At 41.1% G+C, this 13,278-nt stretch overlaps 1 protein-coding gene across 1 annotated transcript; it reads left to right on the top strand.

Moving 5' to 3' along the window:
* Positions 1-599: 599 nt before the first annotated feature.
* On the top strand, positions 600-6,082 carry CLOCK (clock circadian regulator). The gene is made up of 4 exons (XM_010012278.1): positions 600-814; positions 2,069-2,277; positions 2,535-2,802; positions 4,922-6,082. The coding sequence occupies exons 1-4, from the start codon at positions 608-610 to the stop codon at positions 5,102-5,104; spliced, it is 867 nt and encodes a 288-aa protein (XP_010010580.1). The 5' UTR covers positions 600-607; the 3' UTR covers positions 5,105-6,082.
* The last annotated feature ends 7,196 nt before the right edge of the window (positions 6,083-13,278 follow it).

Genomic DNA, 13,278 nt, shown 5'->3' with positions numbered 1-13,278 from the left:
ATTAATATATTAATGTAGCATTTTAATATGCTACACATCTGTGCTACTTTATTACCCTTTCTTGTAATCTTGGCCTAATTTTTTGTGAAGACTCAAATGTTTTTGTGCTGAATTCAGTTTATTGCAATGATGCTGGAAAGTTCAGATGGAAATCCTACAAAGAGAAATATGATCTCCAATATGTTTTGTCTTTAGACAGTTGTAGACTACATTACAATTTGGTCTCTAAATAGAACTTTTTCTTTAAGAACAAATATTAAACTTTACTCTTTAGGGCTCTAGAAATCAGGATTCTGATTCTTACCAGTTATAGCAGAGTCTCTGAATACTGACCCTATATGGGAGAGAGGCCTTTTGCTCTTGGTGGTTGCAGTGCTGTTTCAACACTTCTAATAACTAAGATCACAGAACCGAAGAATTGTTAGGGTTGGAAGGGACCTCTGGGCATCATCTAGTCCCACCCAAATAAAACTAAAAATGAAACTAAATTATTAATCACTGTTAATCTTACAGTGATTTTGAATACTGAAATTTAGTTTCTCTAAAACAGCTTGAACAAGTTACAGATTTTGCTTAAAAGCTAATTTGTGGATTTTTTTTTCTCAAGATGTTCTTGCAGCAGTCAACTTCTGGACTCAACTTTGGTTCTGTGCAGCTTGCTTCTGGAAATTCTTCAAATGTTCAGCAGCTTACACCAGTAAACATGCAAGGTCAAGTTGTTCAGACTAATCAGACTCAAAGTGGGATGAACACGGGCCATTTAAGTACTTCACACATGATACAGCAACAGCCTTTGCAGAGTACTGCAACACAGGTAAAATTCTCATTCTTGATTTTGCTGGATACAATATCTGCTGAAAACCAGCTGAAACACAACAATTGCTTCCCTGACGTTCTCCCAATTTTTTTTTTAACAATGTCCTTTGAGTTGTATTAATTTCACGTTCCAAGTTTTCGGTTGAAATGCAGTCATGTTCTTGATAATGCAATTTCAGATCTTGTTTTTATCTAAGACTTAGACGTGTAAATAAATCATAAGTAGCTTTTTTGAAAGACTAGTATCAAGAAAACTTTTAGCTTGCCTTTTTTTGAATGTCTGTGGATTTTCTGTTGATAAAACAAACATATAACTTGAGATAACAAGGTGAGCTTGAAACCCAGTGTCCAGACAGCAAATAACTAGAAAAGCATAGGAACAGGACAAGCATATATTGGTGCTTCTGCAGTTTACTTTTCTACTCTTCAGCAGTTTCAGTCAGATGCCAGAGGTGTATGACATCTGTAATGTAATAGCCATTTTCTTCTGTGAGTTTATTCACTTTCTTTCAATTCCATGTAAACTTTTGAAATCCACAGTATCTCATAGTGAGTTCTACAGCTTTACTTTGTGATACATGATAATGTTTTGTTTTTCAAACTTGCCACCCAGCTCCTATACTGGGAAACACACTGAGCAGCAATTCACTTTTCATCTTCTCAGTCATGAATGATTTCAAAAGTCCTCTGTTACATTTCTCTCCATAGAAAGCCTGTTCTTCAAGTTGAACAATTCTAATAGACTTGACCATTTTGTGTATGGAGGCTCCTTACCCCTCCCATCTCTGTGGTCACCCTCTGTACTTTTACCCAAATTCCATACTTTCTTTTCAAGATTTGTGAAGAGGCAGACTAGTGGTAGACAGTATTACCATCTCAAAAGTAAGCTAGTTCCAAACTTTCAAGTAAGAAATAGATTGATATGATGTGCACTTCTTAGTCTGAGTCTGGCACAGAGATGCTAAAGGAGGGGAAAATAGGATCTTGAACAAACAATATGCAAGTAGCTGAAAAATAAGGAAAAAAATAACCTGCACAGATAGAGAAGTTAATTTAGGAGATTTTCAGATGTCTGGGGGCCAGTCCCACCTCCAGCTGCTCAGTCACTAGAAATACCTGTGTATTTTAAATTAAGAATTCAGGTGTAATAGAGGGACGCTGGCAGTTGTGAAGTGCGTGCCATGCCAGTGAGAACAGCTGTAGTACCTGGCTATTCTCAAATCACGATCTCATAAAATATTTTTCTTTTCAGCATAATCAACAAAATGTTCTTAGTGGGCACAATCAACAGTCTTCTCTTGCCAGCCAGTCACAGAACACAGTCTCGGCACCTTTGTATAACACTATGGTGATTTCTCAGCCAACAACAGGAAATGTGGTCCAGGTTCCTTCTAGCTTACCACAGAACAACAACCAGAATGCTGCTGCAGTAACGAGTTTTACCCAGGATAGACAAATCAGGTAAATCTCCAAGAGCAGTATTCAGATGACTTGCTATAATGAAGCATTAAAAAAATCATATGACTTATTAACTATATATGGGTACAACTTAAACTAAACTATTCCCAAAATAGCATGTTTGCAGGCTTGTCAAAGCCCATGGTGTTAGAGCAGAGTATGAAGCTGACAAAACTGCATTTCCCAAGGGCGTGTGATGCTTGATATGTTTTTTTTCCTAAAGGGACTTCACATGTTTTTGTTTCTTTTTCTATTAACAGATTTTCTCAAGGTCAGCAACTTGTAACAAAGCTTGTCACAGCCCCTGTAGCATGTGGAGCAGTAATGGTACCGAGTACTATGTTTATGGGACAGGTAGTGACAGCTTATCCCACTTTTGCTGCCCAACAGCAGCAGCCACAGACTTTGTCAATAACGCAACAGCAGCAGCAGCAGCAGCAAAGCCAGCAAGACCATCAGCAGCAGGTCACCACAGTTCAGCAACCAGCTCAGCCACAGCTGACCCAGCACACCCAGCAGTTCCTACAGGTAATGCAGCATTCTCTATAAAGTTTTCCAAGTTCTGACACTTCAGCATTGCTAGGTTATCCTAGGGGTGCTTTATCTGAAAACAGAGTGCTTAAAATAGTAACCTATGAACAAGCGTGATGCATGAGGTAAGTTTACTCAGTAGCCGTTCTCTAGAATCTTAATACTTGAAGGAGAGGTAGTCTTTCCTTCAATTGAACTGCTTTGCCGTATTTTGTATCTTTGAATTGATGTTCTTACTTGAGCATGGGATGAAGAAACAGATGTTTCCCTTTAAAACTGCTTGCATTTTCTTTGCATTCACATATTAATGCAAGAAGGTATGAGAGATGATCTCAGAATTGGTCAGTCTGGAAAGCAGCATGCAGCCTAAAGCAAGATGTGTCCCCGTAACATGAGGCATGAACATCTGTCATAAGACAGGAGCAGCAAGTAAGCAGAGAGTAGAGAAGAACCTTGGTTTAGTGGAGAAAGAAGAGAGATTGGATCAAAAGAGAAGGAAGGCAAAACCCAAGGAATTTAGAGATAGGAAATCTTGAAAAGAACCAGAAGACAAAAAGAATTGGTGGGAAATCCATTGCCATTTGTTGACTGCAGTTAATTGCTGACACACAGCTCATGCAGCAAGTGATGTTGGTGCGGGAGATGTAGTGGTAGCTAGAACCCTACAGAGGAAGTGCCTCCAAGAGGACATGGGTTAAAAGATCTTAATTTGGCCTCTTAAGTTGCTTTCTCCAAAGAAAGATAAAAGTCCATGTAAGTATCACAGTGTACTTTGTACACATTCTTAATATTCTTAAACTACTCTGGGAATGTCAACTTAATTTTTTATGATTATTATTCTGTAAGAGTATACATAATAAATCCTTATTTTGCAAATACTTCTTACTGTGTGTGGTCTCCCATTTGCACTAAATTTGGGATTGTGTGCATAGGTGGGATATATACAAATGCAGTAAGTAATTGGAGGTTTAATCTACATTTCTATGCACGAGGAATGGTTACAGTTCAGTTTAGGGCTGAGGAAAATTTTCTTTCACTATGTCATTGACAGAAGATACTTGCTGAAAAAATCTTTCATGGCAACATAGAGATTTCAGTCATGCATCAGGCAAAGGCTTTTCAGCTGCAAGTTGACTCAAGATATGTGAGGGATACCTAGTGATTTGAATCTCAGCACTCATTTACGTAGTGGGAGGACTCTTGAACTGAATCAAATCAGAGTGCAGATTTGAATGTGTTCTTTGACAAGTCAGATAAATACTGTAACAACAGTGGTGTTAAGCAGGTGGACAGTGTCTGTATCTGTTTCTCTATTTAAAAGTTTGAACAATTTTGGCTTAATTCGGTTGAAACAGAGGATCTCCAAAAGTTTGTTTGTGTCCTAGAATTTCTTTCAAAGCAAAAGTTACTAGTTTGTATTCAAAATACTGAAGCGCTAGAATTTGGAGCGAAGCAGATGCTCTTAAAGAAGGGAGAAAAGTGCTTTTCCTGCCTCTGCTCACTGGGCCTTCTTACAGTCTGATCTGTAGATGCAGCAGTTGTAGTTTAATTTCTGCTGCAGAACATGTCTCAGGATTGAGATATCCAGTGGCATTTGTACCTCTCCTTAGTTGCTTTTCTTCTTTGGTTCTAGGAAGGTTAATATTAAAACTAAGTAATATTTCCAGTAGTAATAAATCTCCTGCAAAGGGGATGTTTGAGTCTGCAAATGCGGCAGGTTCTTTGAATGTCCATTTTGGCTGGGGGGGATAAATGTGATCTGTGCCAAGTCATGCACTTTTTTTCCCATGTGATTGCAATGACAGCCACCTGCATTTGTTCAAATGAATTCCTTAAGCCCTGTTATGCTCTTGTGGTTTGAAATGGAGACAAATTGCCATGTGTTCCTACCCGTTGTCATGGGAAATTAGAAAGACCAGTTACAGCTGCTTTGATAATTGGTCAGATGCTGTAATTAACTTACTGTATGAACTAATCTTTGCATTGTTTGCTCAGCATAAATGACGAAATCAGAAGTTTAGTTTGATTGAGCTCTTACGAAAAGTTAGAAAGCAGCCAGGCCTGCAGTTTCTCCATGCAGCAGGAAAAATAATCTTCTTTTATTTCCATGTTCTAGACATCCAGGTTACTTCATGGAAATCAGTCAGCTCAGCTTATCCTCTCTGCTGCTTTCCCACTACAACAAAGCACTTTTACTCAGTCCCACCACCAGCAGCATCAGCCTCAGCAGCAGCAGCAGCCACTTTCTCGACACAGAACTGACAAGATGACTGATCCTTCCAAAGTACAGCCACAATAGCGGGGGGCTCTGCCGCTTCTTGAGGCGAACTACCAGGGAGGGGGCTGCTCCGCCAGCAGTTGCACTGAGGCTGCAGAGGTAGCAGTACGAAGGCTTTCTAACACCACAGTGTTGAGATCAGCTTCTAACTTCTGGAGTCTGTTAAGAAAAGCCACAAGATGATGATGGGGACATGGCCAACTTTGATAGTTGCCCCGTGTTTCTTGTTCTAAAGGATTTGCTGCCATGTGTTGATTTGTCTGGGTGAAATCTCAAAATGTGACTGAAATGAGAGGGATGCTGAAAATATTGGTATTTTTATCAGTCCTGTACATTTTTAAAGTATTAATATGGACTTGGGGCAATTGTTTGAATTAGCAGAAGAAAAAAAGCCAGGAATATAGTCCAAAAACCATCTAATTTTTTTCAGATGATTATAGGACAGTAAATATTTTGAAAATGTTGTGTGAAATCCAGTTCTCTGTTGTACAGATGCTGTAAAATATTGTGTATATGTCTGCATAAAAGGAGAAAGAGCAAAATATTTTATATGATGCATGAAAATGTAATCTGTTATTTGTAGGTTTGAATATGTTTCCCTAAATTCTCATGCCATACTCAGACTAATGTTTTCCTCTGTTCTACCCTTTTGTTTACAACATGATGCATCATTATTTTCACCCTTAATGTGGGCACAAGTCTCTTGTTTGTGCTTTGTCTGTGATGTCAGGGTTTGTTCGGTGAGGTTTAGTGTGTTGGTTAGTTGTTCTTGAGGTTAAATTATTGATGAAGCTGTTTGAACTGGTGATCATGCATCAGGGTTCAGGACATTCAGATTCATGAATATCATCCATCATTTCATAATTGATTCATCATTTTATTTGAAAAACAAAAATAGGAATTTGCACTGCTTTCTTGTGGATGGTTTGGAATTTTATTCCCCAAAGCTATCTTTTGATATAGTTCATAGTTGGAAATATTTATGTAAAAGGTTTAAAAAAAAAAAAAAGACAATAATTTTCAAGAATGTTTCAGTTATAGGAGTAATTTGCACAAAAATATATTTACATTTAATAACCTTTTGGGCACTTTTTAACCACTTTCTCTGTGGTGAGAATTGTAACTTGTTAAAATATGTTGGAATCTTTTTATTCTCCTTCAAAAATTAGAATTGATTCAGGGTCATTTTAACAACAACAACAAAACCCATAGTGCCTTGATTTTAATTCAGGTGATAATGCTAAACATTTGAATTACAATGTCTTGAATCTGTAACCATTTTCAATTTTGAAGTCTTAGTACATTGTCAACCAAACTTGTGTATCTACTTCATAGATATTTCTGTATTGTGTTGATTTCAGTAGTGGTCTGAGTTGAGACCATGAACATTTTGGACTGGTACTCCCCCTCAAACACTAGCCAGAAACAGAGGAGTCTCTCAAATCTCAGACGTGGAAGGTAATACTCTTAGAAGATTAAAAGATCTAAAGTACAGAACTCCTTTTGCAGGAGGAGGAATATTAAGCTGATCTTTTTGTTGTTGTTGTTGTTTTGGGGTGTTCTATTTTTAATCATCTTCATAGCATTTAAAGTGTGCTTTGGGGGAGATCATGATTGCATTCAACACTACCAGGCTATTGATTTAAGAGATATCACTGAACTAAGACTTCAGAAGGGAACTTCACTCTATAAAGAAAATAAAAAGTTCCAACAGCTATGATGTGCTATTTTAAGTAAATGTTCAGTAGGTTTTTATGGCACTAGTTTGTGGAAACCAGAACTTCAGAGGAAAACGAAGAAATGCTGATAGATCTGATAATTAAAACCGAAAATGGTAAAAGCAGTTAAAATTAGTGCTAGGGAGAGAAAGCTGGATTAAGCTTGAATACTGAGGAGGAGTTGGAATGAATGTAACCAAATGGTGACGGACTGTTTTGTATTACGAAACAGTTTGATTGTATTGCTGGGTGAACCAAACCTGCAGGAAGGTGTTGCCAGTTTAGCCGAGCATGTTGGTTGCATTTTGAGGCTAGCCTTTGCCTCTGCATGTGTTCTATCATTAGATCTTTGTTATTCCCCAGTTATGAGGCAAGCATTTGGCACCAAAAAGCACAGCAGTGAACAAGAAAGGAGAGTGAGAGAGAAACGGTACCAAAGAGAATCAGATTGCTTTCTGCTCCAAGAAACCTCTTGCAACCTGGAGCAAGGAACAGATGCCAATACCAAACATAGCAAGGAACACTCCCCTTCTATAAAGGGATTTCTGCCATTCTCTGGGGTGGAATACTTTTCAGAAACTTGTTTGTGTAAAGTTCTGTGTGAGGAAATCCTGCCTTGCTCTTCTATCCCTACTCTGCCATTCCACCTGTTCCTAAATGAAGCTGCGTTTGACTAGAGAGGTCTGTGCTATCAGTACTTTAGCTTAGTGGAAAATAGGTTAGATAGATAAAAAAAATAACCAATTATAATATAGCACTAAAAAAGAAAACTGGAAGAGCTTTAATAGTGCTGTTAAACTATTGAATAGGGGAAAAGTAGGTTTATTAAGCTATTATACTGAGAATTACAGAAAATAGAGATCCCAGCCAGGAGGTTAATGGTGCAGCTTTTTATATAAAGCTTCATTTAAACTTCCCATTTCCCCCTTCTCAGCTACTCTGGTGTGCTGCTATAGGTCTGTCAGTGAAAAGGCTAAACGAGGTGAGGGAGGACTTAGATGATGAAGACAGCATGGCTGCTGAAAGAGAACGATAGAAATGTATGCTTTGATCAAGAAGCTTTTTGTAACCTCAGAGAGGGGTCATTCAATTACAGAACTACCAGCTAGTAGGGAGAGTCTAGAAGATGGGGAAATTCATAGAAACTGGAAAAATATAGCACATGTTTGAAAAGTTCCTGCCACAAATCAGGCAAACTTCTAACAAAAGCGAGTATGTAGGACTCGGTCCTGATTCTGTGCAAGTATGCAGATGCTTTGTTTCACAGGTAGTGACTACAAAGCATGGATCTAAAGGCTCTGCAGCTTCTCCTGTTGCTGAATCAATTGCCGACCTGTCCTTGATTTTTAGTGGGAAGAGGACCAGACTATCACCTCTTTCTTAATCAGCCTTTTGCTTCTGCCTGACTCATTTACCACTGTCATAGACTTATTTGCAACATCCTAATAAATAGCGTGATAACGGATGCTGTGATGCTGCAGGTTCTGGAGCATAACCTTTAGGGGTTGACTCTGACAGAAGGGAAGGAGTCTGTTAAGGAGAGGATTGGATTTATGAAGAAATGGGCTGGTGATATGTAATGGAGTGAAAAGGCAGCATAGTTGCATCGAGTTTAGGAGACACGTTGTTTGCCTGCAATGGGTGAGGATTTGAAGAAAAGCTTCTATGATAACTTCAGAGAAAAAGAATATAGCTATTTTTATATTATATTTAATATATATTATATTTGTATATAAATATGAAAGGATTCTAGTAGGAGCTCTCCATATGCCTTCCATTTCATCTAGAAGGTTTACCTTCTGCACTACAGTTCCAGTGTGTCACCACCACCTTCTGTGGGCATCTCGCCTACTGCCAAACACCAAAATGAGTAACCCAGTATCCTTACAAGAGATGATAGGTTTCATTTCAGCTTTATGTAAAAATGAATAAAAGAAAGCTATATCAGGCAGTTTTTCACAGAAAAAAGAAATTATCTTAAGACTCAAATAGCACTTTCTCTTTTTTTTAATTTTATTTTTTTGTGAGTAATAACAAGCACTTTACTGAAGAGACTATTGGAAAACAGTTTATTTAGTCAGTGAAACTGTTCGGGGGGGGTATGGAGGAATAACATGCATAAAACTGTCAAGAGAGACATTTCTGGAAAATGTTTCTTTAACATGGTGATCCTTTGAGGCTCCAAGTGCAAGGTTAAAAAGGCTTCTAAAACCAGTTGCCTTTGTGTTTTACACGGCCAGGGGAAGGGATTCTGGTGACAGCTTCCCTGGGAGGAGTTTGTAAATTGCACAGTTGCCTATGAGAGAGAATCATCTGGAGGCTCATTTGCCTGCTTAGTAGTTGTAAGTGTCCCTTAGGCTTCTAATTTGTGTGGAAATGGTCTGAAGGTTTAAAGATGTGGCCTTTTTCAGATGTTGAAGTCGATTCAAGAACCATTTCTATTTTCAGAGATTTAACCCAGGTGTTGTCATGAGTGTTTTAAATGTCGTGGCATCGGGAGATGTCGAATATGTCAGATTCGTAAGTTTCTCTATTTGAAATAATGATTAAAAGTAGATGCACAGTCAGGGAGCTGGAAAATGGTTATTTTCATTAAAAGGGAAAAGAGACTAGTTTTAATAATTAACCTTTTATTTTTTTACTTGTCCCTGGTGGAAACAGTTGAGAATGAAATGAATTTGGATGAAGGGAAGACATATTTAAACAACTCGTAGTAGATGAGACAACTGTGAGAGAACATTTGGAATCGTCTTGGTTGTCCATGAGACTGGATAGTGGCTTTTTCATAATCGTGATTTTTTTAACACTACATTCCTTGTTTTGCTTTTGGTTTTGTTTTTTAAACAGGTGATTTTAAGCTCTGCTCTGCTTCATGCTATGTCATCTGCATGAGTTTTGCCAGCATGATATGCTATACTCAATTGTACCTAAATAAAAGGGGGGGGTAGGGGAGAACACAAAACACTGTGTCTGAACAAAATACTGTATGGCCTAAATAGAGACCCCAGCTAAGACTGAGAGATGCTGCATTAACAGACAATCAAGGGGTGATTATTTATGAAACACTTCTGAGAATGGTCTTAAAGCTGTTACTGCTTCGAAAGCAGTTGGTGAGTTGTCTTTTTTTTTAACAAGCAAGGTAGAAATTATTTATTTTCCGATACATCTGGTTGAATTTTGAGTTTTGAACAGTGTTGGTTTCACAGTGTCTTGGGTTTCAGTTCCGTTCTGTATTTTTTTATCTGGCATTAGATTTGTATACGTGAAAGAAAACAAACAGAAAAACCCCAGTGCCGCTCATGTTGATGTCAGGAAATGTAGATACAGTTCCCTGGTGTTCATGTGACCATTACTAACTGTCAATTTTTTAACAATAAATGTAACTCATTTAAAATTTTGCTTTTTGTAGCTCCTGACGTTCCAGAAGTGGTTTTTCTGAGTTTGCTCCCTGACAGTTTTATCCACGTTCCACAACTTGGAACAAAGGTGCTTTGCCCCCACCCACAGAACCAGCTTCTGAGAAGATGCTTGGTGTGGATTTTACCTTCTCTTCCCTTTTAGCTGTCTTCTCTCTGTCTCTCTTCATAAACTGATGCCCCACTCCAAAGGCCAGAGACCTTTGATTTGTGTATTTACATTTCTGCCTTGGAACTTATTCACACAGCACCTGCGTGAACATGCACGAGCTCAGGCTGCTTTGAATCTTCACACGTAGGGTTCCTGCTCTCTGCAAAGGACGGAGCGGTGCTGCAGGGCTTTGGCATGTGCATGAGGGGTTTATCCAGCACGGCCTTTCCCTCACTGCCTGGCACGGGCACAACATCCTCCTTTAGTTCTTTCGGCTCCCCTCCCTGGGCATTTCTTCTGCTGGGGAATTGTGAAAGAACAGTAATTCTGACGGCGTAGCAATGATCTGAACCACCGGCTGTGCCGCTCGGAAAGGAAGCAGAGACTCACATTTAGCTGAGAGCACAACTTCAGAGCATCAGCTCTCCCTTGGAGGAGCTGGCTGAAAACGTGTAACTGCTCAGGGTACACTAACCCTGCTGCCCCAGTCCTTTTGCACTGATTAAGTGTAAACATTAATAATTTGACATTAAATGTTCAAGGAAAGGTGGGAGGGAGGGAGGGAAATCCTGTACCTGAAGATGATAAAACCACTCAGCCATTTTGATGGCCTGCAGTTCATTCTTCCTGTGGTATCGCACTAGATGCCCATGTGAAGATACTGATCTCTTGCCTTTGGGAATTAAATTATACTTGTGCAAGTTGTATATTACTTGTACGCGTCATGAGCCTCCTGGGTCAAAACACAACGAGCTGCAGAAGTGCTGTAGTTAAAGCCTGTCAACACCCACTAGTGATAAGGCCAATAGTGTGTGGCCAACAAGATTATCTGTTTTCTTAAAACTGAACTTTGGAAACACTAGGACAGCTTTCCATAAAGTTAGCAAGAAGAAGAGCTGTAAGTGGAACTGCTGCCACACCTGGAGCCATGCTGTTCAATGGCATTGTGCTGTTGTGCAAATTTAGGAACAAAACCCATGCTTATATGAAGGTGCAAGGATTAAGTACTTGTAAAGATCAGCACTCCAAAGGTTAGTTGCACTTCCAGGTCTTCGGCATTAGTGGTATAAATTCCAGAAGATTTCAGCTGTTCAAGGGTAACTTGTAACAATAGGGATTTCCACACTGTTCCTAGCACTCTCTGTAGCACATGGTCTCCATAGCCGTCAGGCCCTTTGGCAACTGTGCTTTCACTTTGGAGGTGAATTTAAGTAACGCAGAAGAAATACACAGCTATAGCGCAGGCTGCATAGAGATGGAAAACGTTACAGGTTAAACATAACCTTTACCTACCTTCGCAAAAGCCCATGGCTGTAACTTGCCGAGGGTGCTGAGTGCAGGGGCTCACACAGTCATCTATGGAAAAATGCCACGTCAGCACACAAGTGCCTTTACATCACCATTTCCACGTCCCTGGAAATCACGGATGACTCGGCTTCCGAGGCTGAGGTTGCCTGAGCCTCATTCAAAAGCAGAGCTCTCTTTGCCCAGCCACCGAGCCCTCTGTAGGAGGTGCTGTAAGACCACGGCACAGCCTGAGTGCAGCCCCTTGAGAACCTCCACCTTTCCAGGGCTGGTACCCGAGGAGCGGGTCTCAGAAGAGCAAGGCCGAGCACTGCCCCGCACGCGCGTTCCCGGTTTCATTACCCCAGGGAGAGCGGGCGCCCTCGGGAACGGGGCCTGTGCTTGGCTTCACTGAAACACTTGTCCTGGTAGGACAAGAGGTGAGCAGTTGCCTCAATCTTCACTCCCTGCGCTTGGCCACGTGCAGTGCAATGAGACAGGCTTCACCGAAGGACTGGGAAGAGGCACCTTCCAAAATAAAGCGCCAGCTTTCCTCACGTGAAACATCTCAGCTGATGGGAGGTTTTTTCACCCCAGTAGAACTGACTCATCTCCATCTCGTTTCTGTTGCCTGGAAATGAGTCCTTGCAGGCAGCAGCACTGTTAAGCCTCTGCTGCGTGCAGCTGCCATCAGAGCTGCACGTTCCTGCCTTAGACGGTGCTTCTGAGGTTCCCGTGCCTGCAGCTGGAACCAGCTGCATCTCACCCCTGCAGGGAGAGCTGTGGGGTGGACGGGAGCTGGGGGGGCAGCAGCCTGATCCCCGTGGTGCAGATGCAATGGTTTGCAGAGCCCTCCCCTCCGCACTTAAGCACTGTCTCACCGTATCTCACATTCTCCAGCTACAGAAGAACAAGAAATGGCATAGGGCTGTGCAATTAAAACTTCAGCTGGTTACCTTGTTTGTTTCATACTTTAAAATGCAAGGCAGCCCCCAAAATGCCCTCTGTTTAAAAGGTAAAGAGCACTCTCTATTTATCTGTTTTGTCCTGAAAAGCCAGGCCTCAGCCTTCCCCAGAGGTACCACTACCTAGGAAGGGGCTCTGGCAGCGCCTTGTGACAGCAGCAGTTATAAAGGCCCATCAGCACAGCATCAAGCCTGCTCTGTGGGCTGGAACCTCGAGATCTGGCAACTCCCAGCCCTGCACATGGCTCCTCCAGCCCAGCTGAGAGCTGCCCAGATGCTGCTGCCGCAGACAGCTACGGGTGCAGCTCTGCTCCGTCCACCGTGAGCAAACCCTGCGGCCGCCAGAAGCACTGAATGCTGCCCCCTGCAAAGGGCTTTGCCCAAGTGACACTTCATGGCTGAAGTGCCCTTATGAACACCCCACCTCCTCTGGTCTGATCACGCACAGGTTCTGCTCAGCCTGGGCGCTTTAATGCACTGGCTTAGCGCTCCTGCAAGTTGGCAAATGGCAAAGGACAGCATCTGGGAAAAGAGGAAGCTAGCGCTACAGCCAGCTGCTGGAAAGACAAAACAATCCATTCCCAAATGCCCAGCTGTGCTATCAGACACATTTCAGCTCACTGAGGGTCTTGAAGGAAGAAGCGAGATGAAGGTGCAGCAC

The sequence above is a fragment of the Nestor notabilis genome, unplaced genomic scaffold (assembly GCF_000696875.1).
Source record: "Nestor notabilis isolate BGI_N333 unplaced genomic scaffold, ASM69687v1 scaffold23453, whole genome shotgun sequence".
NCBI classification, from domain to species: domain Eukaryota; kingdom Metazoa; phylum Chordata; class Aves; order Psittaciformes; family Psittacidae; genus Nestor; species Nestor notabilis.
The sequence above is the reverse complement of the archived record's forward strand: the minus strand, read 5'-3'. Positions and strand labels throughout refer to the sequence as shown.

Coding starts and splice junctions, on each gene's coding strand:
- CLOCK (XM_010012278.1), top strand. CDS start 608: ATGTTCTTGCAGCAGTCAACTTCTGGACTCAACTTTGGTTCTGTGCAG. Junction 2,278..2,534: donor ACCCAGGATAGACAAATCAG/GTAAATCTCCAA, acceptor TTCTATTAACAG/ATTTTCTCAAGGTCAGCAAC. Junction 2,803..4,921: donor ACACCCAGCAGTTCCTACAG/GTAATGCAGCAT, acceptor TCCATGTTCTAG/ACATCCAGGTTACTTCATGG.